Raw genomic sequence first — 26,424 nt, 5'->3', positions numbered from 1 at the left:
TTAGTACCATCCCGCTTAATAAAGGACTTCTCTATTTCCTGTGTTATTAAACTAAATAAACTTATTAATAAATTAACCTTATCAGTTAAACTAGTATAATAATTATTATAGCTAATAAAATTAATTTAGTAATTAATACAGCTAATAAAATTAGTATTATTATTTTTAATAAAATTAAAATTAGTTTAACCAGCGCGATTTTAAACCATAATAAAATATTAACCGGAATAGCAAGCTGTATATATAGGCTTATAAAGTTAATATTGAAGCTAATTAAAATAATAATTAAAAATTACTTATACTGCCTCTGTCTGCTTTAAACCTGTTAAATTAAGTTGTTTATTAACTATACTAATTAACCCCATATAATTAAGTTAACGATAAATTTAATAATAATATTGTCTATAAGTTGATAGATCCCGCCAGATTCTATAATAATAGATTTTATAATAATATATATTACAGCACGGATAACTGTCCCGGTAATAAATTTATTTTATATAATAACTAAGGTGATTATTATGACGCCTATATTATTAATATTAATAATCCCGTTTGTTGCTTGACTGAATCTTTTATTAATAAGCTTTATCCTATTATTATAACTTTTTGTTATTACTGTCGCCAGCTGTTTGAGTTAAATAATAAATTATATAAATATCTTATTACTTGCTAAATATCTGCTATTACTTCTAATATTAATATTTTATTAAAAGTTAAAATTATTAAATCCTCTGTCCGATCTAATCCTAATATAAATTATTTTATTAATATTCGGATATAGTAATACATTACTGCCTGTGTTATACTTAATTATTTAATAACTAATTTAATTTTTTAAGAGATCTGTCTTAATATTAGCTGCTTGTTTATTATTATAAATAAAGTATTTATTAAAGTGATCCCGAATATTGTTATCTAAAATATTAAACTATTAATTATTATATATAGTATTAGAAAATTAGCTTATCAGTTGACTAAGGCTACTTTATTTAATGTTTATTTCTTTAATTTATATAACAAAATTAATCACTTTATTAAGATTAGTATTATAGCTTACTTAGTCCCTGAGTTATGTCTGAATATATTATTAGGTACTGATATTATTATTCTGTATAGATTTATATTTGACTTTGTTAAATCAATAGTTACTATACAGTTATGTGATAATTTTAATATACTAATTATTATTATTACTAAACGCGATCAGGTGCCTGAAGCGCCTATTTATTTAATAAAGTATATTATTATTCTAGACTATATAGCAGGAAAAATTCCTGTTAAAACAAAAAAACTGTTTCTGTCTAATAAGGATTTTTTTTGAGCCTGCTAGTATAACTGTTCCGGTATATATATTAAATTATTTAATTAATAACTTGTCTTTTGTTAAGGTCTGTAATAATTTATCAGATACTGTTATTATATAGTGTTATGTAAGGATAGGAATTATTTTAAATATTAATATTGCTTTTGCTATTATTTATTATATTAATTAATCTGGAAAACCTAAGATATTTGATATTTATAATAACCTGTTTAATAATAAGTTATAGGAACCGCGAATCATTCCTGTCTGTATTAAACTAACTGACATAAGTTATTGGTACTGCTGATTTCTTAATAAAATATCTTATAAATAATTTATTTTACCCGGCTATTTTTATTATTATTATGTTAAAAAAGATTTAATGTATGTTTTCGTAATGTCGCTCTAGTCAGATATTGATAATATTAATAAAGATACTATCTTACTAAATAAGATAATTATTTATAATTATAATCCTGACCTGGTTAAATAACTTTTAGTAGTTATTAACTATTATAATATTTAGGCTATATTTAATTAATTTTTTGGTATTATTAAGCTGTCTAAATACTTTTAGATATAAATACTAATAAAGGGACTAGATTATAAATTAAAGCTATATATTTTTTGCTTTAGTCCGCGTGATAAGAAAATTGTTAATAATACTTTTGATAACTTAATAAAATAAAATAAAATAGAACCTGTGATAATCTACACGCCTACTGCGTATCCTATGTTTATTATTTAGAAATAGATTTAGAACTTTAAAGACTGTAAATTTAAAGTAAAAGGATACACAGTAATTAATTTATATAATATAAATTAATAAATTAAACTAGACTTATATCCTGTTCCTTATTAAAATAAAATTATTACTTTTATCCGCGGTTGTTAATATATCTCTGTTATAGATGTATATAAGTTTTTTTATTAATAATCTATTTAACAGGATTATTGGAATTGTTTAGCAGTTATTTCTTATTAAGATTAAGAACTATTTAATATTATTATTATAGGATTTATTAATTTAGTCCCGTATATTTAATAAATAATAGATTTGATACTCCGCGAGTTTAAGGAATTTTATAGAGCTTATATTAATAATATTATTATTATTTTGTAAATTTTTGATAATTATGTTAAATACTTATTACTTATCTTTGAATATTTATAGTTAATTAATATTAAGCTTAAACTAAAAAAGGCCTTTCTTATTTTTTTATTTGTGATACTGCTTAGTTAATATATTAACTTGTTTAATTTATTTATACCAGATAAAAAGATCGCAGCTATATATAGTTTATTATTCTTTAAATTACTCGCTGACCTTAAATATTATCTTGGCTTAATAGGATACTTTTGTTATTATATTATTAAATATGCTTTAATTATTAAACCTCTATAAACCTATAAAATAATAATATTAAAAAAATTACCTAAATTAGGTTAAGATCGCAAAAATTGGTCATGCAAAGAATTAATAGATACTAATAAGTTAGAGATTATTATTTTTTAAGAGTTATAAAGTTACTTTATAAACCTACTTTTTTTCTGTTATTTTAACCCTGCGAGGCAGTTATTTATTAATTTTAATATTAGTTATAAGGGATACGGTGTTATTTTTTATTATTATAAAAAGAATCGGCTTGATTTATCAAAGCCATTATTAAAAATGACTATTAAATTTATTTTTTTTCTAAGCTGTATTTTAATAGGTGCTGAGAAAAACTACTAATTAATTAAATTAAAAATATTATATTTTATTTAGACTTTCTGCAAGATTTATTATTTAATTAAAGCGAGCAAACTAACTCCTGTTGTTTATACTAATTATTTATTAACTATTAATATTACTAAATAAACTTTTATGAACTCTGTGTTATCTAAATGATCGAATCTTTGCCTTATATATGCTTTGGTCTATATTTAACAGTTTAAAATTATTGTTTATTATCGCCCCGGTAAAGATAATATTACTGCTAATATTTTATTATAATTACTAATCTCTGTAAAGGATAGATTTAGTATAGATCTTGATATAATTAATATTAACTATATTATAATATTTATTATAATTATTGAATTATTAGATGACTTTAAGACCCGCATATAAGATACTTACTAATATAATAACTAAGCTATTTAAATTCTTATATTAATTAATTATTTTAATTATCTGAACTTTTGTTATCCTCCTTATATCTGTAATAATAATAACAGCCTGATTTATATAGTTAAATAATATGTGCAAACCGTCGACGATAATAATAATAAATATAATAGAAATAATAATATTATAATAGAGGAATAATGGCCGTATATCCTGAGACTATTTATTAATAAGGTGTTTAAGTTAATTTATAATAATAAGAATTACCAAGGTATAGATAAATGTGTTAAATTACTAGTTAGGTTATTAATTAATCAGGGCAGGGCTTTACTACGTAAATATATTGAGTATTATCTAGTCTGCCTTATTAATAAAGAGTGTATACACTGTTCTTACGGATCTTTACAGCTTATTCTAGTTATACCTGAACTCTTCTATATATTAATAATAGATTTTATTATTAAGCTTCTTGCTTTATGTGATTGTAATAAAGAAATAAAATACTTAATACTTATTAATAAATTTACTAAACGTGTCAGTATATTACCTGGTTAAGCTAATTAGACCGCTAAATAATAAGATAATTATATTATTAACTTTATAAAATCCTATAACTAGGGTTTTCCGAGGCATATTATTACTGATCGTGATTATTTCTTTATATTAGACTTTTAGTATAATATATTTTCTTATATAGGTGTTTAATAGTTTTATAGCACTATATATTATCCTCAGATAGATAGTCAGACTAAGTGTATAATCTGTATAATTAAAATTATGCTATATTATTACCTTATGGCTAATCCTAATATAACAGAGAAGTAGGATTAATTCTTACCTACTATTATATTAATAATTAATATAACACTAAGCACAGCGACCGGATTCTTACTATATTAATTATTTTACAGCATGAAGCTTTATTATCTATAGACTTTATTATAACTATTTATTAGACCGCAGGACTTTTCAAGCTGTTTTAATACTGAACAAGTGCTTTATTTCGCAGAGACATACATAAAATACCTATATAATTATTAATATATTCTGTTCTCTGATCTTGATGTCAGTTAAGAGATCTATATTTGTTTATATTGTGGCTATAATATCCCTGTGACGCGTTAATTTAGTTATAAGTTATTCTAGTAATTTGCTAGCCCTGTTAAGATTATTAAATATATTAGATGCCTTATTTATTGTCTTGATTTTTTTCTTATTTAGTATATTTATTCTGTTTTGTTAATTACTTAACTTGAACCTGCTCGAAATAAAATTAATCTTTTTAGATATTAAGCTGAGCACCCTAACACTATCTATGTTAAAAATTAAAATAAAAATAATAAATACTATAAAGTTAAATAAATTATTAATAAACACGTTATTCGCCTTGGCCGTAATTAGACCTCCTACATATAATATTTTATTTTATGGCACGGCTATCCCGCTTATAAAGGATAGTAGATCCGTGAAGCCGATCTTGACGCACCTGATCTTGTTACTAAATATAAGTATTTGCTTAATATTAATTAAGCCTATCCTATTTATCTCTTTACTTAATATATTAATTTATTTTAGATAATACTGCATAGCCCTGCCAAGTATATTATCTTAAGTATTTTATTTAATAACTGAAACAGTTATCCGCAGGATCTGATAAATTATCTTAATGTCTAAATTATCTTGTTAAGTTTGCTATATTATTATTAATTTATTTATTTTATTTATTGTTATTCTATTTATATATTTTAATTTTTAAGGATAATCACTTCTTAGTCACCGGCAAAATGTTACAACGTTCCGATATTTTGCGGATTTGGTCTTTATAATAGCTATAGCGACAGTCATGTCATGTATAGTAGCCCCTAGCCTCCCGCCTTACCGCCGGTGGGACTTAGTGATTTCCTTCCTCTTTAACAATCTTACCAACTCTTCATAATCAATCAATCATCTTGACGGTTGCACCATAAGCTATAATATTATTTAATGGTTTCTATATAAATATTTTATATAATATCTACTAATATATATATTATATATTAATTATTATGCCAATAATGTTTATAGATTATTTAAATAAAAAAGAATAGGGCTTTATATAAGGAATTTAATCTAATTAAAATAAATTTATTATAACTTTATATTATAATTAGCAAGTCTTTTATATTAAAATAGTTATAAATAATTAATATTACACCCTTAGTTTCAAGTCTTATTCTTTTAATTAATATTATATATTTTGATAGGGAAACATTCGCATATTATTTTATTAGTAGATATTTAGGATTAAAATTTAAAATATATTTATAATAAACTAATATTAATTAATATTCTAAGAATTCCTTAACTCCTAGGATATCCAGGGCCGCTCTTATAAATATTTAGGCTTATATTATTTTTTAATAAAAAAAGCTTAAAATAATATTAATTATATTAATATAATATAGTAATATAATAATTCCTCATAAAGAAAAGGTCGCGGGTATTAAAAAGAAAAATAGCTTTCTTAATTTATTATTTTTATAATAATAGTGCTAAGTTTTTTAGGGAGTATTACAGATAAAAATAAACTTAAAGTAAAATAATAAATAAAGGGGAGACCGCTAGTTAGGATATAGTTTATTAAGGTTACTTACTTAAGGTACTCAGTCTTCTACTCATCCTATGCTCAGTAATCACCTCAGGCTACTCAGGGCGTGCTCAGGGTGTGCTCAGGTCTACTCAGTGAGTAAAAAGCGGCGAGGGGTAAGCACTAAAACAGAAAGGGAAACCAGTCGACCTGGTTAGAAAATCAAGTACGTATGTGCTTATCCGCCATTTCATGTATCATGACGCGTCAACGTTTCGTTGTGTGAGGGGGGCAAAGGCATGAACACGAGATGAAAGAGCCATAGAAAGACCCCGAAGACAGGAAAAAGAAAAAAGCAGAAAGGCACCGGTCATCACTTTCTTCCCCGCATCAGCGGGTTTTCATAAAACAGGAGAGCCGCCTTTGCACGCAAAGACTGCTCTCTTTGTATGCATGCAAACGAATAAAGAGATTGGAACAAAGAGAGAAGAAGAGAGAGGAGAGGAGACAGTGAAAGAAATAGAGTTATCCGTTTCCCACTCAGGCTTATCATCAACAACTAGACGACCTCCCATTTCACGGCCCGGGCAAATTGGACTATTCACAGGCCCTCCGATCGTTACGGAAAAGTCGACGGACCTGCCACTTGCCGTATCTGCCAAGCCTTGTTGTCTCTGACAAGCAAAGCGACTTCAGGTTGGAAACGTCGGCATCGCTGCGTCGCAGTCCAGGATCTTCTGGAACCTTGGCGATGCGGGTTGACCGGACAGTCCCGAGGAGCTGCACCGGGATAGTTTAGTTCGATCTTTCAATCCGGATCGACTAGAACGGTGGATGGCAAATGTTTGATCATGGCGGGCAATTTTCGAAGAAAAAAAGGCCCAGATCGCTTTCGACGGCGACATATGGCGGATGCGGGTTTTCTTGGCGCAACATCACCAGGACGTCTAATAACTCTGCGCTGACACGGTGGCAGGCTGCAATCGTCATTCATCAGCAATCGGGATCCCAACAAGCCAAGAGAGGGTGGTGCCTCCGAGGACACAAATTTCTCGGCAGGGTTGCACAAGAAACCGGGCGCTGCTCCTTGGCAAAAGACAAAAGGAAAGAAACTCAAGCAAGGGACAACTTACAGGACTGCTCAACATGCTGTTCCGCTTGTTGCGTCCCTTTTTAATATGGTTCTTCAGGGCCGTAGAATCCAACGGTTTGAGCAACTCGAAACTACACAATAATTCGCCGGACACCGACATGATAGCGCCCCAGTTATCGAATTCACCGCAGTACTGGTACGAAACCGTGGGTCAGCAGTCCATAACAAAGAACACGGAGAAGCTCTGCAAAGGGCACTCACATTAGGGGCAGAAAACACCGTCACTAGAATCCGATCTTGGTAGAATTCATAGCCATCTTCGACCACCATGTGCGCTCGACACACCAAATCAAAGTCATGCCGTTGCAAGAAGTTCATGATCACCTTCTTGCCAAAGCAATAGCTCACACCACGCTCGTTCGGCTCCCAGTCTTCTTCCATATCGGCGGGATCACTCCAGAGAAGATCATTCAGCAAACCATAATCGGGCACGTCGGTGGGGCGGGCAATTCCACGGATGTCATCCATGTGCGAGAGACTGGGAGAAAGTCCACCGTGAACACAGAAAATCTTGCCAGCTACGATGGACGCAATAGGTAGACAGTTGAAGGTATCGATGAAGGTCTTCCAAACCTTGATGTTGCAACGTCGCTTACACTCGTCATAGAAACCGTACACCCGGGTCACGTTGGCGCACTCATGGTTGCCGCGAAGAAGGAAGAAGTTTTCGGGGTATTTGAGTTTATAGCACAGAAGGAGAAGGATGGTCTCCAAGCTTTGCTTGCCACGGTCCACATAATCGCCCAGGAAGAGGTAGTTGGACGTGGGCGGGAATCCACACATCTCGAACAGTCGAATCAAGTCGGTGTACTGGCCATGTACATCTCCAACGATCTTCACGGGGGCCGAAAGCTCCAACAGAGCGGGCTGCTTAAGGAAGAGCTCCCGTGCTGCGGTGCAGATGGCCGTGATCTCTGCATTTTTGAGGCAAACCGTCTTGGTGACCTTGGTCGAATAGCCGGCGTCGAGCAGACGAGTGATCATGTCATCCAGGTCAATGGACTTGAGAGCACCCATTCCCATTCCCGGCGAGGACGCAGCCTCCATCGGGGTGTTCATGATGAAGTCCAAGATCGGATTCAGTTGACCCTCCCGTTTGATCAGAATCGATTCGCCCACGGTCTGCGAAGATCCGGTGGGGGCAGCACCGGCGGTCGGAGGAGCATCGGAGACATGGTCAACCTCACCGCTCTGTTGCATCGCGTCCACATCTTTATGGCCTCGTTTCAAGCTGTTCGACAACGACGGGGAGGGAGGAGGGTCCGGTGCGTCCAGGCCAGCGGCGGAGTCGTCGGGGCCCGGGGATTGGGTGCTCAGATTCGTGGAGCTGCGTCGACTGCCGACCGACCTGACCGAGCCGGCGTCCGACTTATCCGTCTGACTTTCTGTTCGTGACAGGGCCGAAGTGGAACCCCGCGGGCTGTCACTGTTGCGAATTTTGGAGCGAATGGAGCCTCGCAGAGACCGAAGGGACTCCTTGGTATCGGAGCGAGAGAAGGATGGGTAGGACTGCAACGAGTCTCCAGGGCCGGAGTTGCCCTTGGAATGCGACTGACCCATTGCTGCAGCGGTGGAATATTCGCCAAGCTCGGTGGACGATCAGACGAAAGGAGTGGCGGATGTTGGATCAGATCGATGGCATAACAATGATGGCACACGAAGCCACCTCGAGCTACCAGGTCGGTAGCGTCCTGAGGGAGTTGGTCGGAAGGGAAGGTTCCGATTCGCCGAGAGGGAGAGCTCCTGTTACCTAGGCAGGCAGCGATAACGGTTAGAAGATGCAACGGCGGATGATAGCGGCCTGGGGAAGCCAAGGGCACGGGCGGTTTGGGGGAAGCAAACACACGAAGCTCGGCGAAGGTATGTGGAGGGCGGGCAGGGCAGTAAGCGAGAGTCTGAATGGGGGAAATTTTGAGTTAAGTCGGTGGAGGGGAGGGGGTGGAAGAATGCGTCATTATTATTATGGGATGGATATGGAGACGGGGATGGAGAAGGTCGGTCAGTGGCAGGTCGGGAGGAACTCACGGCTGGGGAGCAGGGAATGGCGGGGGACAAATGGAGTGAAGTGAAGCTGGACCGAGTCGACGCCAAAGATGGACCAAGGCGTTGCGATGCGAAGAGTAGAGGAAGAGGAAGAGGAAGAGAAGCGAAGTGAAGTTCGACGGGACCGTGACTTTCTGGCTCGGCGGGTTCTCGCCTCAAACCGCAGGCCGTCGTTTTTGGTCTCGATCCTGCACGGGTGTGGCAGCCCGGATCATCCTCGGGCCGATGGTATTATAGAGTATATCAAGTGAGTTCGTACTCTACTTCAGAGGCTGGGTGGATGTTGTCCCCCGGTGATTCATGGTGCAGTGTTTCTCTGGTCTGGTCACAGCCTGGCAGACGATCGACAGGCAGATTGATCAAGAACCCGACCATGAGGGCGGAGGGTGTTTATTATATTCCTTCTATAGTAACATATCACCAAAAAAATAGAAAAATAAAATAATAAAAATAAAATAAAACAAAATAACAAATACTCATGATTCCGGCAATCATACTCATCCAGCATCCCCAAAAAGAAACAAAACACCTCTGACCACTTCGACACTCGTGACGGCCGAATGTGGAATTGAATTTGGACACATCGCAACACAGACTCCACGTTCCTCGTCCCCTCGCGTCTCCCATCCCCTCCATCCCTCTTGGCGAGTCCGTCGTACCGTGACGCATCCCGTCTTATAGGTCCTGCCTCGACTTCAGTCCATCCCGATTGAAATTCTGCCTGGAGAGAACAGGGCGAATAATCAGCTGCCGGGATTTCTCCATGGATTACTTGTCAGCCTCCTCCCCTCCCCCTTCATATCCCGAATGCCCCCGAATGCGAGCAACACTGCAACCCGCCTCCTCCGGGTGAAGCCAGTTTCCGCCGCAGACCATCCATGCGAGATCGTCTTTCTTTGGTTCGAATTCCGTCCGACTGCAAGTAGGTCTCCCTGTACAGCGTGCAAGGGGGGAAGGCAGACTCCACCCACTGCAGGAACACCGCCATTTCAGCTCAGCAAGGCCATCGCTGAGGCGGCGGCTGCCAAGCCTGCGACACTGCGCCAAGTACCAACAGCTTTCCCCCCTTTTCTCCTAGCCACGTTCTGGTGGGAGGGTCTGGGGTGGTACATCTGGGACCCGGGCCTCTTGGCGGTTCCCCGTGAAAGACCGCCCGGCTGAGGTCGGATCTACTCCGTGGCAATTCTTGTTTTCGAGAGGGGACGGAGTTATGCAGAACGCCATATATGGGCAAGCAATCCATTTCGATTCTAGTTTCCTTATTGGCTGGGCTTCATTGGCATTTCCTCTGGAGCAATCGGGTTCCGCGTCCAGCGCGCAAGATGAGAGAGGTCGGTCTTGGCCTGCATTTCAATGCTGCCGTTATGATTTCCTGAGCGTCTCACGCACCCGACTCTGCTGTGGGGTCTCTTCCAGCTCGATTCTCGTGATGTGCTGACCGGGAACAACCACCAGCCCAATAAATCGACTCGTCATATTGACCTTGACGCTCGCCGAATCCGCCGCTGTCCCCGAGTCTTGACTAAGCGCGCTTGCATCGGTTGCAGCATCTCGAACGGCTGACGAGGATGGGAATCGGTACTCGAAGGTGTTTCCGAGAATAATGTTGCGGGCCTAGATTCGTGCTCGACAGGTCAGCAACTAGTCTCCGGCTTTCGTATTCCTTGCCTCATTTCTTCGTTCTTTGTTCCCCGCCATCCCGAGCTTCCCTGGAAACCAGACAAGGAAACGGGAACGTCTAGGTTCACCCACCGCATCTGTACACTTGAAGTTGCCCACGAAAATGCGCGTGTCTGTCGCGTGCACCCGGAGCGTCTGACCAATCAAGGATTCCAGGTACTGGATAGCATGGTTTTCGTCCATGGCGACCAAGGGTACTTTTGTTTTTTGCTTTTTTCTTTTTTCTTGTTAATCAATCCCCCTCCCTAATAGTTGGGGTCGTTAAGATTTGACCTCTTCACGAGCTCGGCGGGATCAACCACTTAAAACCCCCTGGGGCGGTCTGGAGTCTGGACTGTTCTGCGAATCGCAACGGTCAGGGCCCCCTCGTCAACGATTGGGGCGAAGACTCTAGGCGAGAATGATGTTGGCAAGCGATAAGACCAGGAAAGAAAAGCCTTTAGATTTAGAGATTCGTAGATAGTGGACGTGGCTGGATGGATTCCGGTTGGCTTCTGCGGGAATGCTTTGTTTCGCCGCCTTCGAGCAAACGCAAAACGAAAGGCGGCGGGGAGACGGTGCGGCCTCAGGCTCCACTGGCGGACGGGGCATGTGACACCCCCGCGAAATGGGAGGCGTTGGGTCCACGCGATGTTTCGTATTCGATCATCGTCAGGGTTTTTGACTTTGACGTGGGCAGTGGTTACATCGACGATGCAGATTTGCACTCTGTGGGTCCTCGGAATCTGCATTGAGTAGACTTGAGTAGACGTCATATGCCGTACAATGGATTGTTGGAACCAGTCTTCAAAGCATAATCCTTTGCAGGCACTCGGGGATGTCATGTGCATAGACCAGACCACCTGATCAGCGCCGATAAATCCAATCTACAGCCAAAACTCACCAGACTTAGTGTTCGATCTCAACCGATCTCATCGACGGGAAGGTAATCTGGAAGTGACTCAATTATATACTCCAACCGTTGAAGCCCACAGAAACGCTAAACAAAACCTATAGCGAATCGCGTATATAGGTATTATTAATTAAACAGTGCCATGCAAATATCTGCCCAAATAGTCGTCTGATCTTAAACACAAATAGGGTATGATGCCAACATGACCAGCAATGGTTGGCAGGATGTTATATCCGTAACAAGCAGAAATATCACGGCAGAAACCATGGCATTAAAAGTTCGAATGACTATGGCATCCACCCGCCCATCCATTTCCTGATATCTTGACCGGGTTCATCGCGACCGGAGTCCGTGTCCATGTCCATTCCGGCGCCGGCACCGTGGGAAGATGGACTGCTTGTGTCGCGACTGAGCGAGGTGACGGTTGAAACCATATCGTAATCTGGGCGTTGCGGGAAGATGTCCGTGGATGGGGAGTTGGCGTGGGGGTGGTGGTTGAGATGGTTCGCGCGAGGCTGGAATGACGACGTTTGAGAGGGCTGAAAGAACTTGTGGAGGGTTTGTTGGCGTGGATCGACAATCTCTGACGAGGGGGGTGCCTCTAGCTCCATGTTCTCGTCTGCGGAGGGAGCCGCCGTGGGTTCTTGTTGCTGCTGAGCAGTGAAGAGCCAGCGGAGGGTATTCTCTGCCGGATGTTAGTTGTGCATGACTCGTGAAGTGGTCTCTCTTGTTGTATCACTGACCGTATACCACTTTGTCTTCCGGGCGATCGTCCCTGAAACGCTTTCGGGTGCGACTACTCAGATGTTTCGGAGAATCATCCATTGTCAACCGCTCCATCATGAATGAGTCGGCATCGGGGGAGGCAATAGTCGGGAATGATGCCTTGCGCTTGAGAGACATGGTCGTGGAATTGCGTTGCGGAGAAGGGGTGGACTGAAATGCAATGATAGGGAATGCTATCTTAAATGATGGCAATGATGATGTCCACGTCGGTTATATGGGTTTGAACGCTAAGGGGTTATGTGTGGATTATGGCTGGTAAAAACACGAGGGGAACGAAGGGGCCATCGCGTCGGACAAGACGACAAGCGCGTAGTTACCGTCACTGCCCGCGCGACCCCAAATATGCGCTAGCCCGTTTCGGGCTTAATTGACCATCGTCAGAATGGGCTTACTTGACGCTCTCGCATCTTCCATGTTCTGATCTATATAAGCCCCAGTGGAATTCTTCGCATTGATTCTGATCTGATCATATCTAGTCGTGCGCTTACTGCAGATGCAAACTTAAAGTCCGGTTCGAGCAATTCCCTCGCGTTCTACCAGACAGGAACAACAATGAAGATAACAGTATCTTTCTTAATCTGAGAGCTCGAAAGCTAAATATTGGTAAAAAGCATATCTACTACAGCTGAAATGATTGCCTATTGATACAGTTTAGATAATCTAGCATTGGCGTCATTTGATCAAGCATCATCCCATCTCAAACCCTACCACGCCTTCTCTGCAGAAGACTCGTCCAGGAACAACCTAACAAGCATGACTCAGTCTATTACTTGACCTCGGCATATTTCTCGAGTGCCAGATAAAGCTGCTTCCACAGGCCATCATGCCAGGACTCAAGCTCCTCCCACTCCTCCATAGTTGCCTTATAAAGCTTCAACCAGCCGCCCACGATCAAATCCGCATACGAGGGGCGATCGCCATCTAGAAACACGCCATCTTTTTGCCGATAGAGTTTGGCCAACTCTCCCGGCGCTGCTTTGAAGGACTCCAGCATCTTCGTTCGCTCCTCACCTCGCACCGTCAGCTCGTCCCATGCCTTTCCCGCTCTCCTGGCAAATTCGGCCTTGGAGATTTCCGCAGTTGCCGGGTTCAACGGTATGCCGTGAAGAGCGAGCAGGGTATGCTGGGTGAAAATGGCATCCACCTGGACATTGAAAGCCGCCTGAAGGCCGAACGTTGCGTCGGGGATCAGTCGGGCCATCCGGGTAGGTTTTGTCGAGATAGAGCGCGATCTCGAACGAATCCCCGACGATTTTGTCGGTGGCCGTGTCTTGAATGATAGGCAGTGTGTGGAATGCACTGCCGTCCATATGGACTCATTGGGCTCCGCGCCGAGCTTCTTGCGCACCGAGGTGACATCAGGAAGTTCTTCCCACTCGGTCCGGTAATGGACGCCTTTGAAATTCAACGCATATCTATCGAAGAATCGGCATAAACCAATCACGGTCTCGCCGAAGTGCAGAACCTGGTCGCAGAACGCTTACCGTGTTTTCCAGGGATTGGGCGCAAAGCAAGTGGCGGGCGGGGCCGAAGCGATGTCGTAAAAGATGATCGGCTTAGAGGCATCCATCTGTGCGGTGAGGTCACTGAAGTTGTGCAAATGACACTTTGAATGTCCCAAAAATGTTTCAATTGTATTTGTGCGCGAGGCCTTGCCGTATGCCTCCGTAGATTGTAGTCGCCGATAGCCGACAGCAGCCGCCGAGATGCCTACTTGGCCTGCTGTGATACCATCCCATTTTCTTCGTCCTACATTCCACCTCTGTCTCTTCAGGTGGCACCCGGGGCTTTCCGTTGGGCCCTGGTCAAATGAGATTGATGTCAATTGACCAGAGTCATTCTCGAAGCAACCGGCATGAAAGCCGTGGCATTGGCGATGTATACTGGTAAGAACAATGGCAAACCCAAGACTTCGATATTGCTTTCCATATATTCCATTGCAATCCTTGCATGTCCCTATAAGAAAGTTCACAGGAAGAGTTATTTATCAGAGATGTGATGGTGATTTTTAGCTTTACTGGTACTAAAACATGTCATGATTGGTGGGCCATTACCCTCTGTCAAGATGCCAAATTTCAAACTGCCAGGAATTTTGCTAAAGCAGATTCTTAGGATGTCAGACTGCTCACGCCAGAGGGTGATAAACCGGTTTGTTCCCATGCAATTAGGTCACGAACGAAGCATCACAAGGTGACAGATGCAAGATCATTGATCATATTGATCCATCGCTTGAGGACAATCACGCATGTGCCTACCTTGTCTTCTATGTCATCATGCATATTGTCTGAGACAATTATTTACATATCCTCGTGACATTGTTGTGAGTCATTGTCTATTGAAGTGGAGTGAGTTGAAGGGCTGCTTGAACAAACTGCATGGGACAGCGCATGAATCCTAGGCAGCACACTTGGCAGCCTTAAAAAATGACCTGTCCTCGGGGGCTCGGAACCGCGAGATGCAGCTGAGCCGATAGATTAAAGCGTCATGCCATGCTCTGCCGGGGTTGATGATGCTCAAGAAGGGTGATCGAGACTATGTCCAAGGAACTAGTCTCCCGTGGCCTTGTAGGACGGGATTGAGTTGCCATGGGTGAGGAGGATTAGTTGCATCAGCAGATGTTGGGTGGATTGTGACTGACTTGCATCGGGGATTCGAAGTAGTCGACTTTTTTATGTTCGCTGAGCGTTAGTGTTGGCAATTATTTCGAGTAGAACAGTCTGACAGATACTGTTAGAGCAGAAATCCTCCACCGAAGTTGTTGCGAGGCAGACTAGCAATAATCTGAAACAGACCTAACTTAACATTCGGGTGGTTATTTAAGGCATGTATTATACCCTTCGCGATACATGTGCATATAAGTATTGCGGCGTACCATATGTTGCCATTGAAAGCACATTGTCCACAAAATAAACATGGAACTATTTCCAAACATGCCTCTAATTTACAAACCAACCTGAGATCCAACCCGACTTCCTCATTTCAAGAAGAAGAAGAAGTGTTGATCGGCATGCCGCCCTCGGCATCCCGTGTGGTGCCTTAGGCACGGCCGTCACTTCCTCCGCTTTTCCCTCGAGTTTCCCCGCTTCTGCTTTCTGCCTCCTCAGTCGATGGCAGTCGATCTCCATCTTTCCATCAAGAGAAGAATTACCAGTTTCATCACGTCCATTAGAAAACCGAGACCTAAAAAAACACCCAAAATGCAGCCCCGGGAAGCTACTCACGCTGGATCGTGGTATTCTGGCACTCAATCCACTCTTGCACGTCAGCTCGACCAATGGCTAGCGCAAGCGCCGGGGGAGCTTGAGAACGTTGGCTCATTACCCGTGTCTGGTGCTCGAATTATTATTGCTCCGTATGCACCGCGGGATATTGTCTGCATAGATCTTGCCGTTTCTCGTCGCTGATCTTTACAGGCATGCGGGCTATTCATACTCGGGACCCTGTGCCGCGCACGCGTACAAGGCATGGGATTTGTCGAAAGCGTAAGCTTATTTCATGCTAGAATCTATAACCGTCTTTCTTGACTGAGCTTGTGTGACCAGGAAGCGGATTTTCGTCCTGGGACCATCCCACCACCACTATCTCTCAACACTGGCTCTTCCAGAGCTCACCTCGTACTCTACCCCGCTCTCCGACGACCCGCTGCCGCTGGACACGGAGCTTATCGCTAAGCTTCGCTCCACCAAAGCAACCAAGCCAGATGGATCAACTATCAGCTTCACGACAATGTCCAGGGACGTTGACGAGGATGAGCATAGCATAGAGCTTCACTTGCCGTACATTCACCGTCTCCTGCAGGTGTATCACCCAAATAAGCCCACCTCGCAATACCCACCCCTGGTGCCAATCATGGTAGGAAGCACATCGGCTTCCACCGAGAGTGCCTTCGGAGCTTTACTGGCTCCGTACCTTAAGGACCCCGAGAACGCGTTTGTCATTAGCTCCGACTTCTGTCACTGGGGCCTCCGTTTCCGTTATACATACTACGTTCCCCAAGCCCCCAAGCCAGGCCCAGAACTTCCCCTCTCCGCCGATGCCCTGCCCCAGCCCGGTGGCGAGATCAGCGACGTCGAGGCCAAGATGGATCTGGTCTCTGCCGGGCACTCCTTGCAGCGCCGAGACCGCGTCTCCAGCCGAGAGCCCGCCATCCATGAGAGTATCTCGGCGTTTGATATTGCCACCATGGCCGCCATCACGACGGGCTCGGCTGCAACCTTCCTGGACACCATCCAGACCACGGGAAACACAGTTTGCGGGCGTCATCCTATCGGCGTGATGATGGCCGCCATGGAGCAAGTTGCGCGCCCGGACGAGGGAAAGACCGGGAAGTTCCATTTCGTCAGATATGAGAGGAGCTCGGATGCAATTGATGTCAACGATAGTTCCGTGAGCTATGTTTCTGCATTTGCCATACTATGAGTGTACTTCGTTGATGTTATTCTATTTCTTTTTTGGTGCCCGATGCGCCGTCAGATCTCCCATGATTTGCTGTGCAGAGCCGCAATCCACTGAATGGAGTGTTGTTGAACAATAACCATGATTACTTCACACCGACTTGTTATTTTCTCTCTCTAGATCTCACCGATGATTTGATCGGTTTAACTTTCCGATAATTCTCCAACTTCCAGAACCCATGTTTATTTTCTTTCCTTTTCTTTTTTAAACTGCTTATTTTTCATCCATCTACCGACGCAGATGGCTTCTTTTGCCCAGCTGACGTAACAGATAGCATAAGACCCGAAAGAGGTTGCCCCAAGACTCATGATGACTGGATGGGAGGAATTCGTCAGGCAATCCTCGGCACAGAGGGAAGGCTCACTGTGACGCAGGCGTTCTGATTCAGTACAGGAATCATCTCTCGCCATCCCCAACAGAGAATCCGGGGATGAAAGAGGAGGGATTGACCAATAACGGAGAATTAATGCAGGAGATGGCACGTCACATGGACCCTGCAGGGTTACACGCTGATGTGATGAAGCCGTGGGTTGGAAATTACTAGGCAAATCCCCCGCCACCAGGTGGTACCAACCCGTTTCAGTCCCACGATTGCTCGTCAGAGGACTCGAGAGAAAGCCTCACCGGCCGCGATTAGGGAGAGGGCTCACTAAACAGGATCCCTACATGCGCTGAATGGCGCCTGGATGATATGTTCCGATTGTCTGGTGATGGCATCGCGTGGCTGAGCCAACACTGTTACCCCGCAGTCTAGGGAAAAGAGAAGATGCGCAATTTCTGGGGATGGATGCTCGGGCTTAATGCACCCATTCTTGCATGCATGCATGAACATGCATCTTGTGTTGCATCGGGCGAAATGTCCCGCTGTGACCAGGCTATATTCTCCCGTCTGGGCTGCGGTATAGTAGGCTTAACGAGGTCCTTCATCTTGATGAAATTTGAAGGATGGCCTCGGCGTTGATGTCTTGAAAGGATTCTAACCGGTAGGGTGGCGGTTCTAAGGCCCTGATTGGAAATCCAACTCAGAGGCGTGTTACCGTGGAAGGACGCTAGACAGAGTGAAACATCATCTGAAGGCCCAAAACCGGGAGCCCAATTTCTTTCTTCAGGGCACACATCCGTCGGATATACCCGAGAGATGCTAGTCCTGTCCGTCTTGTCGATGTTATTGGCAAATCTCATCGTATGCTGATCAACGGGACGGCTAGAAGCCGCGCCTTCAGAGTTTGGTTGGCAGATCCTTAGCCTATATCCCAGTGCCAGTTGGGTCTTTCAAAGCAGCGGTCCCGTGGATCATACTCGTCTCAGGATGTTCTTTCCTCCCGTGTCTGGGTTAATCTCCACCACCTTTCCAAAACTTTAAGATAAATTGCCAGTGAAATGCTAAGATCTCAGGTCTGACCAGTGCCCACAATTCTAGGATTGACCTTCGCATGTGACGGGTCTGATTGATACTGTTACATTCTGAATCCTATGATGGGATATAGCCCCTGTCAATTCATCCGAGCAAGGATTGACGGGAGAAGATAAAAGAGGGATCATGGAACGACAATCTCGCTTTGGCCAGACACGAATTGGCGAATTGAATCAAGTATCTAGTAGGTGGAGTCTGGTTGCTCTACCTCTGATGACTAGATCGCTTTCTCCAGTCTATCATATATATAGCATTGGACTTTGCAAGGCTTCCTTTTCTTGATATCAACATTCCTTTGTTTTGGAGGTTCCATTGATTGACGGAACTCCGGTTAGTTCTTGTATCCTGCATTGGCATGCCTGGGTCTGATTTCTTTGTCTGACTGAAATTTGAATGATAGTCCAAGATCATGCTGTCTAAACTTATCCTTTTGGTGCTCGTGGCCTTTTCGGCAATGGCTGCTGCCATTCCGGTGCCCGAAGACGAACCAAACGCAAAGGCCACGGATCGGCTGGTTTTCTGTCATTTCATGGTAAGCTGGCTTGATTACAAACGGATGAGTTTACGGCAGCTAATACAAAGTGTTTAGATTGGTATCTGCAGCAACCGCCACAGCGCTGCCGATTATGACGACGACATGAAGCGCGCCAAGGCACTGGGAATTGATGCCTTTGCGCTGAACATCGGTGTGGATCCCTACACTGACCAGCAGCTCAATCTTGCATATGAATCGGCCGCCAGAAATGACATGAAGGTTTTCATTTCTTTTGACTTCAATTGGTATAATACTGGACAGGCGGGTGCTGTTGGTCAGAAGATTAGGCAGTATGGCGGCCTTCCGGCACAGCTCAAGGTCGATGGTAAGATCTTTGCGTCTTCGTTTGCCGGCGACGGCCTCGACATTGGCCAAATGAAATCAGCCGCCGGCTCGGACGTATTCTTTGCCCCCAACTTTCATCCAGGCCAGGGAGACTTCAACGCCATTGACGGTGCATTGAACTGGATGGCTTGGGACAATAACGGCAACAACAAGGCGCCAACCCCCGGGCATAATGTCTCTGTCGCCGAGGGTGACACTGCATATGTCAATGCGCTGAAGGGCAAGCCTTATATTGCGCGTGAGTCTACCCCTTCTGTCATCTGATCATTCTTATTGACTCTGATAGCTGCCTCTGGATGGTTCTTTACCCACTTTGGAGGCGAGGTGCCCTATAGCAAGAACTGGGTGTTCCCGGGCGATCTTCTGTGGTACAACCGATGGCAGGAGATCTTGAATCTCGGTCCTCGCTTCATCGAGATTGTCACCTGGAACGACTACGGCGAGTCGCATTACATCGGACCGCTGGCGTCGCCTCACACGGACGATGGCGCCTCGAAATGGGTCATGGACATGTAAGTGCTTCCCATTTTTGCAGGAAACGAGGCAATACTAACGGGTTTATTACTACTAGGCCACACGGAGGCTGGCTCGAGATGTCTAAGCCCTTCATTGCCGCCTACAAAGCCGGCGACAAGAACGTCAACAACTACATCAAGGATGAAAAGTTGGTCTATTGGTACCGACCTACTCCGAGAGATCTGAACTGCGATGCCACCGACTCCACCATGCAAGGTAATCCCAACAACGCCAGCGGCAATTTCTTCCGCGGCCGACCGAATGGCTGGGAGACCATGAAGGACGAAGTCTTCGTGGTGTCTCTGCTCAAGTCCCCGGCGACGGTGGAAGTCACCTCGGGGCAGACCAATCGGAAGTTCGAAGCCCCGGCCGGGGCCAGCGCCTTCGCGGTGCCCATGGGTGTTGGGGAGCAGAAGTTCTCGTTTGCGCGCGACGGCAAGGTGGTGCAGGGTGCCACAAGCTTGAAGAAGATTGTCAATTCCTGCATCTGCGGGCTGTACAATTTCAATCCCTACGTGGGCGTCGTTCCAGCCGAGAGCACCATTGACAAACTTCAGCCGGATGGACTCACGATGTTGCAGCAGGGATTGAATGCGCCATGTCCTACCAACACCTTGGGTTCTGATAGGGCTGCTGCTACATGAGAGGGATTTTGTTCTATGATCGCTGGGTATAGGATAGGAGAAAGGGATCTGTTCATTTGGTGTTTTCACTAAGATTGGTATCTTGTTTCGTGAGTTACTTGGATTGTTGCTGGCAGGGTCCGTTCATTCTTTTCGGCCGCTAGAACGGCAAACACACTCTTTTGTAGAAGCTGGGAATAGCCCTGTCTCAATCAAATGCTTCATCTTACTCTGTATGCGTGGTCTCATCCCAGCCGCCAAGAAGATAAGACGTCGGGCGATATCGGATTGCGGCCTTATCAATCGGTCGTTCTTTAACTGGACGAATCTCTGACTTCTGCTCACCGACTCTTGCAGTGAGACTGGCATTTCAGTATGCGCGCTTTATTCTCATCCTCACCCTGGCATCCCAGAGCCTTCGTGTTGCTCGTCTCGTGCGCCCGCGACTTCCAGTAAACCGAGCGCTTACAGCCGGTTTTACTCTTCCCCTCCTCCCCCACCGGCTAGCCACGTATTCTCTGGGCCTCGCGTGATTGATTGCTCGAGCTGGTCTCGTTGCGATTATTTATCCCGGGTGAAACCAGCTGCAAATCACTTAGTTTCTGGTCTTGAATCATCACCGAGTTCTTCGCGATGGCGTCCACGATATGATATGCTGAGGCACGAGTGATTGTTGACCGGGGCATTGACTAGCCCACCCTCATTGCTTTTTCTTGATTAATCCTTCTACTAAATATCTAATCGACTCTGAGCCCGTCATGGCCAGAATCAAACCGGGAGTCTTCTCGTGGGAGGATGTGCTGGCACAGCGGTATCAAAGTGTGTCCTTCACCTCTATACTTCCATCCATCCTATCAACCCTAACCATTCATGAAACTAGACAACAAACCCACCGCCCTCCCTCGACCCCGAAAACACCCTCTCAATCGCTCCCAACCCCAGAAGCAGCAGCAGCAGCAACAAGACACCCGACTCGTCTGGTCCGCGCAGCCCAACTGCCCCCTCCTGAGCTCCCTCTCCGCCGAGCTGCGCCTCATGATCTGGGAACTGGTCCTCGGCGGAATGCGCATCCATATCGTGCAGCGGCCGAATCGCCGCATGGGCCACGTCGTGTGTCCGCGCACCAAGGCCTGCGAGATCTGTCGCGGCGGGCTGCCTTCGCGGGAGGGAGATAGGAAATTATTGGGGTTGGTGATGGCTTGTAAGCAGATGTATGTTTCTCTCTCCCTGCACCCATGCGCAAAGACCTATGTGCCGAGGTACCTATGTAACTGACACCCCTCCCCGCAACCTATAGATATTCGGAATCCCTCCACCTCCTCTACACCCACAACACCTTCGAATTCAGCAACACCTGGTCCCTCACCTACCTGTGCCCCACCATCCCTCTCGACCTCTGGAACTGCATCCGCGCCGTCGAGCTCCGCTGGGCCTTTCCAGGGCACTGGCTCCCGTCCAAAGACCCCGTCAAGACGGTGTACTTCTCCGCGGGCCGCCAGCAGTGGGTGGAGACGTGTCGGGCGCTGACGCGCATGGCGGGTCTGCAGCGGTTCACGCTGCAGCTGAGTGGCAGCTGGTTCTGCGAGCCGGTCGAGAAGATCCCGGTGTTTTTGGAGCCGTTGCGCGAGTTGCGGGTGAAGGGGTGTTGGAGGCTGCAGTTGCCGAGGCAGGTGTATTATGGGGAGGAGATTAGGAGGGTGAGTGGGGTTTTGAGGGAGAGGGGGATTGAGTGTTTGGTTTGTTGAGGTTAGCTGTGTTTGGGTCTGGGTTTGGGCACGTGGAGGTTTGAAGGGCTGGGGTGTTGAGGTATTGCTTTTATGGAGCTGGATTTAGCGAATTGCATTGAGTGCTGTCTCGACTGACTTGCATTGTTCATAATTTCATGATCTCACATACTATAGCATATCAACTTTGCAATAGGCATGCAACTGGTGTTGAATCATCCAAGAACCAAATCAACATCTTCTAGACCATGCTGCTCCCACATATCCTTGTCGACATATCCAACCCTGTTTCCACTCCACCCAAAGAACTCCATAGTGCTCGTTATACTGCAGCGAACCCCCATCCCTTTGGAAGCTGCGCTCATAAGCTGGGCACATGCGTTTGCAAACGGCCTCGAGTTCAACCGTGGTTCATGGCTGTCTCAGTGAGATGACTCTTATGGACTATACGGCTTCCAAAATGCGGAACACCATGCTTAGCAAAACAGAGTAACCAGGAACTCAGTGTGTCGGTTCCACCAATTTGTTTGATCCGTAATCTGAGTGCCCATATCCCTTAACGGAACAACCGAAATCCTGACGCAGGGAAGAGACGAGCGGAAGAACAGGAAAAGCGTCGACCAGGACTATCACTGCCTTTTATATGCCTTGCTCAAGGGCACACTGGACGGGGCTTTGACGATTCCGAGGGGCATAGTGCGTCACGCCCTTGATGTGGTCTTCAAGGAACGGAATGGGGTTCTGTCCGTTGCCTTCGTGAAGGTCTGCGATCCGCTTGGCCAGCCGGGTGTCCTCTGGCTGGTGTCGGAAGATCCTCTAGGCATCCTTCCGCAGAGGCCTCCAAAATGTTAAGCACCTAATAACTCATTCTACTAACTCCCTCTGACTTCTTCCGCACATCACAGGAGTCAGTTACGATCAGATAGCTATCAAATTCTAGTCCCATATTAGTCCTATTAATATTATATAAATTAAATGTGCGGGACTTTTTGAGCACAGGAAATATACCTTTCGTACATAGTACCTGCTAGTTATTTTCGGGACAACCGTGCTTATGATTTCCGCTTTCTTGGCCACAAAGACGACACTTTAACTCTGAATAGTAATTTGTTTTGAGTAAATTTGTCATAATGTTTTGAGTAAAGGGAACCTACCTTTTTTGGGTATAGCGCAAACACAGTTCACTTCCTGACATCTGGAGCAAGACTGTGTGTTTTTTATTATTATGGGCATGGTTGCTGGGGCTCAGCGTAATCACAGAAGAGGTTAACTGGTGGTTCTCTTGAACTGGAGAGCGGTTTTGCGACCTATTATACATTCTAATTTAGTAGTAAGACAATCTTGCACAGCCCTCCAGGCCATCTGCATGTTTGTATGTCTGTGCGTAAATACTGCAATGCTACTTCGAGCCACACCCAATGATAGTACGCCACGTCTGACCTGGTAAGTGCCTTGCCATTCTTTGTGGGTACCTTTTAACCCCAACATCTAGATCCGACTATGATTGGTGCTTAAGAATTGCCCTGAACCAATGATTAGTTGAACTGTTGTACGTTGTATGTCATGTAGCCGCCCCCTGGGCTGTGCGGCCTACAGATCTACAGATGACGGGGTATTTGGGTAAGCAACACCTGGAATCATGTCGGCCTCACCTAAGTAACCTTAGAAGTGTCTGGGCAGAAAAATGGCACAGCCCAGTAGGCCAACCAGTATCGTTCGTGTTTTACTACGCAGTATAGCACAGCATTCCAATATTCTCTCTTCTCATACCAAAGTCAACCTTGAAAACACAGTTGAGGATTGATCCTTTGCAACCTTGGACCTGCCCGGCATGGAGGTGGTTTCTAGTGTCGCATCAATTGCGGCACTCGTGCAACTAGCGGTCAAGTCGTATTCCTCTGCGGCCAAACTGGTACAAGACATGCATGATGCTCCCAGGGAACTATCACGGGTAGCGCAGCAGTTGAAGATTTTGAACTGTGAGCTCGCTCTCTTATCGGACATTCAAAAACAAACCACGGAGGGCGATGAGCTCCTCCTCCTCCCCAACGAGGCAGCCCTTTTGGAGCACGCCCTGTCTTCAGCAGACGAGCTTATGTCCGACGCCCAAAAGCAATTGGACAGTCGAAAGATCCAAACTGGAAACCGATCTCGTTTGATCTGGGCACTAAAAGACAAGAACAGGGTGGAGAATTTGCTCCACAGTCTTCAACAAACCGAGACTAGCCTCAACACAGTATTGCTGCTTTTGAATGTGTAATGCATTATCATCTTCTACACCCCTTTCACAATATTTTCGCAAATGCTAACTTGCCTCATTGGAACAGTCGGCTAAGTTCATACTCTTGGAAAGTGGCTGCCTCAATCCGATGCAAGTCAGTCGTCCCCTTACTGAATGCCAACAAGGCGATACACAATGAACCCTCAGAGCTGGGTAGATGTGAGGCTAGCTTAAGTTCCCTTCTCGACCGTAATCCTCAAGCATGGAATATTCTGTTTGGCTCTTGGCGCTCCTTGGATCATTCATGGCTCGCCTGGCTCGGACTACAAATTATTTTGACCTGCTATGGCAACTCCCTTCATACATCCTACTTTGTCTCGGGCAAGATTGGGCCATGGAGACGATTTGGGCTGCGGGCTATCTGTTTTGACCTAGGGATCCGGGTATTTCCACTTGCCATCCCGGGGTTCTCTATACTTGGCGCAAGTTTATCTTTGAGAAACGTCGTGCCGGAGACCTCTGAAATTATACTTGCATGTCAAAATGGAGACACTCACACCGTGCGGGAGCTCTTCTTATCTCGCCGTGCCAGTCCATACGACGTGACGCCGGAAAACTCGACCGTAATGCGTGTAAGTATATCAAATTCTACAGTGAGATTTACTTTGTTGCTAAGACAATAGGTTTAGTATGCCATTGACAGTGGGTCATTAGAGCTTGTCAAGTTTCTGTTCTGCAATGGGATCGATGTTAATGCGACATTTGGCCTATTCAATACGTAAGACACTGATGCCTTTACACATGACCCTTAACCTGAATTTCACTGACTAGGAGTAGAGTAGCGCTCTTGAGTGGGCTTTTAACTCACGACAGATTGAGATTGCTCGTTACCTGTTAAGCTGCGGTGCAAGACTGGACTATCTATGTTCTCGAGGATGGACCCCAGTCATGCATTTGTTTTTCCCCTCAAAACCTCCAGTCCCGGCTGAATTTCTCGAAATGTTGTGTGCAAAGTCATTTAGTGACTTTGACGTTCAAGATCAGTTTGGTGCCACAGCCCTTCACCGCGCTGCAAGTTGGGGTACTGCTGAAGACGTCCGTCTTCTGTTACAAGCCGGCGCATCTCCGTCAATTTTTGACCACGAGCGAGGATGGACGGCAGTATTTGACGCCGTCAGCGAAAAGAATACAGACACACTGAGAGAATTGACAAAGCACATGCTTCCTGGGATTCCAAGTGCTGTTGACTTTCGTGGATGGACTTTGCTCCCCATTGCTATCGAAACTGGAGATCTTGAAATAATGCGCCTAGTTCTTGAATTGGGGGTTGACCCGCACTATCTGGTTAAACTCAGCACTTCAGACAAAGCAAGGTTTCATGAAGTCACTCCGGTGGAATTTTCTCAACACATGGGACAAGAGGTGCATAAGACTTTCTTGACCGCGCTTCGGCTTGTCGGGTTTGATGTATCTACTGCACCGGATGATCAGTATGATAGTTTTGATGATGACGGCGAGGGGGCAGTATTTTGGCCGGCCGAGAGTGGTGAAGAATCCAACAGGCTTCTAGCTTCTTAGGTATCGCTGTATCAGATAATATTTATAGGCACGGCTGTTCCATGGATTCCAGTTCGAGCTCTGAGTTCCAGGTTGATGCCGGTAGATAGAAATGACCTCCCGGCTGGACGGATTCCAAGACTGTTAAAGGGCCTATGCTTAGAAATTTGGACCAAAAATGATAGCTGAATGTAAAAGGCGCCTGGGTACTCGGCGATCTCCCACACGGCCAAAAAGACTCTATAGTACCCATCCCTTTGGGAGATGTTTTCCTTTTGCCCCTATATATTTTATAAGCTAATTAAAATCAGGTAAGTAACTACTGGTGAATCCCGGCTATTATATATTAGTGTTTATTCGTTCCTTTGAGTAGGTTGGCAAGATATGCAAGGAATACACTGCGAAATCTTCTTCAGTAGAAAAAAGCAATGAACGATCATCCCATTGTCCTGCATACGTCTCACTCCACCCTTAAGAATGTATCAGTACTACTCTATA

The 26,424-nt window shown here is 44.5% G+C and overlaps 8 protein-coding genes across 8 annotated transcripts; 4 read left to right on the top strand and 4 right to left on the bottom strand.

The window, feature by feature from the left end:
- Positions 1 to 6,929: 6,929 nt before the first annotated feature.
- On the bottom strand, positions 6,930 to 8,695 carry phzA (putative serine/threonine protein phosphatase; the record flags this gene model as incomplete). The annotated part of the gene is made up of 3 exons (XM_024844647.1): positions 6,930 to 6,959; positions 7,116 to 7,268; positions 7,337 to 8,695. The coding sequence occupies 3 exons, from the start codon at positions 8,693 to 8,695 to the stop codon at positions 6,930 to 6,932; spliced, it is 1,542 nt and encodes a 513-aa protein (XP_024700840.1).
- Positions 8,696 to 10,540: 1,845 nt separating this feature from the next.
- Positions 10,541 to 11,041, bottom strand: P170DRAFT_365226 (LSM domain-containing protein; the record flags this gene model as incomplete). The annotated part of the gene is made up of 2 exons (XM_024844691.1): positions 10,541 to 10,792; positions 10,931 to 11,041. The coding sequence occupies 2 exons, from the start codon at positions 11,039 to 11,041 to the stop codon at positions 10,541 to 10,543; spliced, it is 363 nt and encodes a 120-aa protein (XP_024700839.1).
- An 843-nt stretch (positions 11,042 to 11,884) lies between these two features.
- On the bottom strand, positions 11,885 to 12,788 carry P170DRAFT_466828 (uncharacterized protein). The gene is made up of 2 exons (XM_024852443.1): positions 12,494 to 12,788; positions 11,885 to 12,435 (listed from the first exon to the last, which is right to left on the bottom strand). The coding sequence occupies exons 1-2, from the start codon at positions 12,651 to 12,653 to the stop codon at positions 12,038 to 12,040; spliced, it is 558 nt and encodes a 185-aa protein (XP_024700838.1). The 5' UTR covers positions 12,654 to 12,788; the 3' UTR covers positions 11,885 to 12,037.
- Positions 12,789 to 13,120: 332 nt separating this feature from the next.
- Positions 13,121 to 14,473, bottom strand: P170DRAFT_439284 (uncharacterized protein). The gene is made up of 2 exons (XM_024849806.1): positions 14,021 to 14,473; positions 13,121 to 13,951 (listed from the first exon to the last, which is right to left on the bottom strand). Exons 1-2 carry the CDS (start codon positions 14,104 to 14,106, stop codon positions 13,303 to 13,305), a joined length of 735 nt encoding a protein of 244 aa, XP_024700837.1. The 5' UTR covers positions 14,107 to 14,473; the 3' UTR covers positions 13,121 to 13,302.
- A 1,260-nt stretch (positions 14,474 to 15,733) lies between these two features.
- On the top strand, positions 15,734 to 16,955 carry P170DRAFT_478489 (protein MEMO1; the record flags this gene model as incomplete). Its single annotated transcript, XM_024853564.1, has 3 exons — positions 15,734 to 15,888; positions 15,950 to 16,018; positions 16,079 to 16,955. 3 exons carry the CDS (start codon positions 15,734 to 15,736, stop codon positions 16,953 to 16,955), a joined length of 1,101 nt encoding a protein of 366 aa, XP_024700836.1.
- A 1,859-nt stretch (positions 16,956 to 18,814) lies between these two features.
- On the top strand, positions 18,815 to 20,615 carry P170DRAFT_457868 (glycoside hydrolase family 71 protein; the record flags this gene model as incomplete). The annotated part of the gene is made up of 4 exons (XM_024851747.1): positions 18,815 to 18,937; positions 18,995 to 19,523; positions 19,572 to 19,797; positions 19,857 to 20,615. 4 exons carry the CDS (start codon positions 18,815 to 18,817, stop codon positions 20,443 to 20,445), a joined length of 1,467 nt encoding a protein of 488 aa, XP_024700835.1. The 3' UTR covers positions 20,446 to 20,615.
- A 137-nt stretch (positions 20,616 to 20,752) lies between these two features.
- P170DRAFT_439281 (uncharacterized protein) lies at positions 20,753 to 22,351 on the top strand. The gene is made up of 3 exons (XM_024849805.1): positions 20,753 to 21,243; positions 21,305 to 21,635; positions 21,722 to 22,351. The coding sequence occupies exons 1-3, from the start codon at positions 21,183 to 21,185 to the stop codon at positions 22,167 to 22,169; spliced, it is 840 nt and encodes a 279-aa protein (XP_024700834.1). The 5' UTR covers positions 20,753 to 21,182; the 3' UTR covers positions 22,170 to 22,351.
- A 1,482-nt stretch (positions 22,352 to 23,833) lies between these two features.
- P170DRAFT_413819 (ankyrin) lies at positions 23,834 to 25,947 on the top strand (the record flags this gene model as incomplete). The annotated part of the gene is made up of 4 exons (XM_024846995.1): positions 23,834 to 24,404; positions 24,476 to 25,001; positions 25,059 to 25,147; positions 25,209 to 25,947. The coding sequence occupies exons 1-4, from the start codon at positions 23,980 to 23,982 to the stop codon at positions 25,945 to 25,947; spliced, it is 1,779 nt and encodes a 592-aa protein (XP_024700833.1). The 5' UTR covers positions 23,834 to 23,979.
- Positions 25,948 to 26,424: the final 477 nt, after the last annotated feature.

The sequence above is a fragment of the Aspergillus steynii genome (genome assembly GCF_002849105.1).
Source record: "Aspergillus steynii IBT 23096 chromosome Unknown P170scaffold_7, whole genome shotgun sequence".
NCBI lineage: Eukaryota > Fungi > Ascomycota > Eurotiomycetes > Eurotiales > Aspergillaceae > Aspergillus > Aspergillus steynii.
The sequence above is the reverse complement of the archived record's forward strand: the minus strand, read 5'-3'. Positions and strand labels throughout refer to the sequence as shown.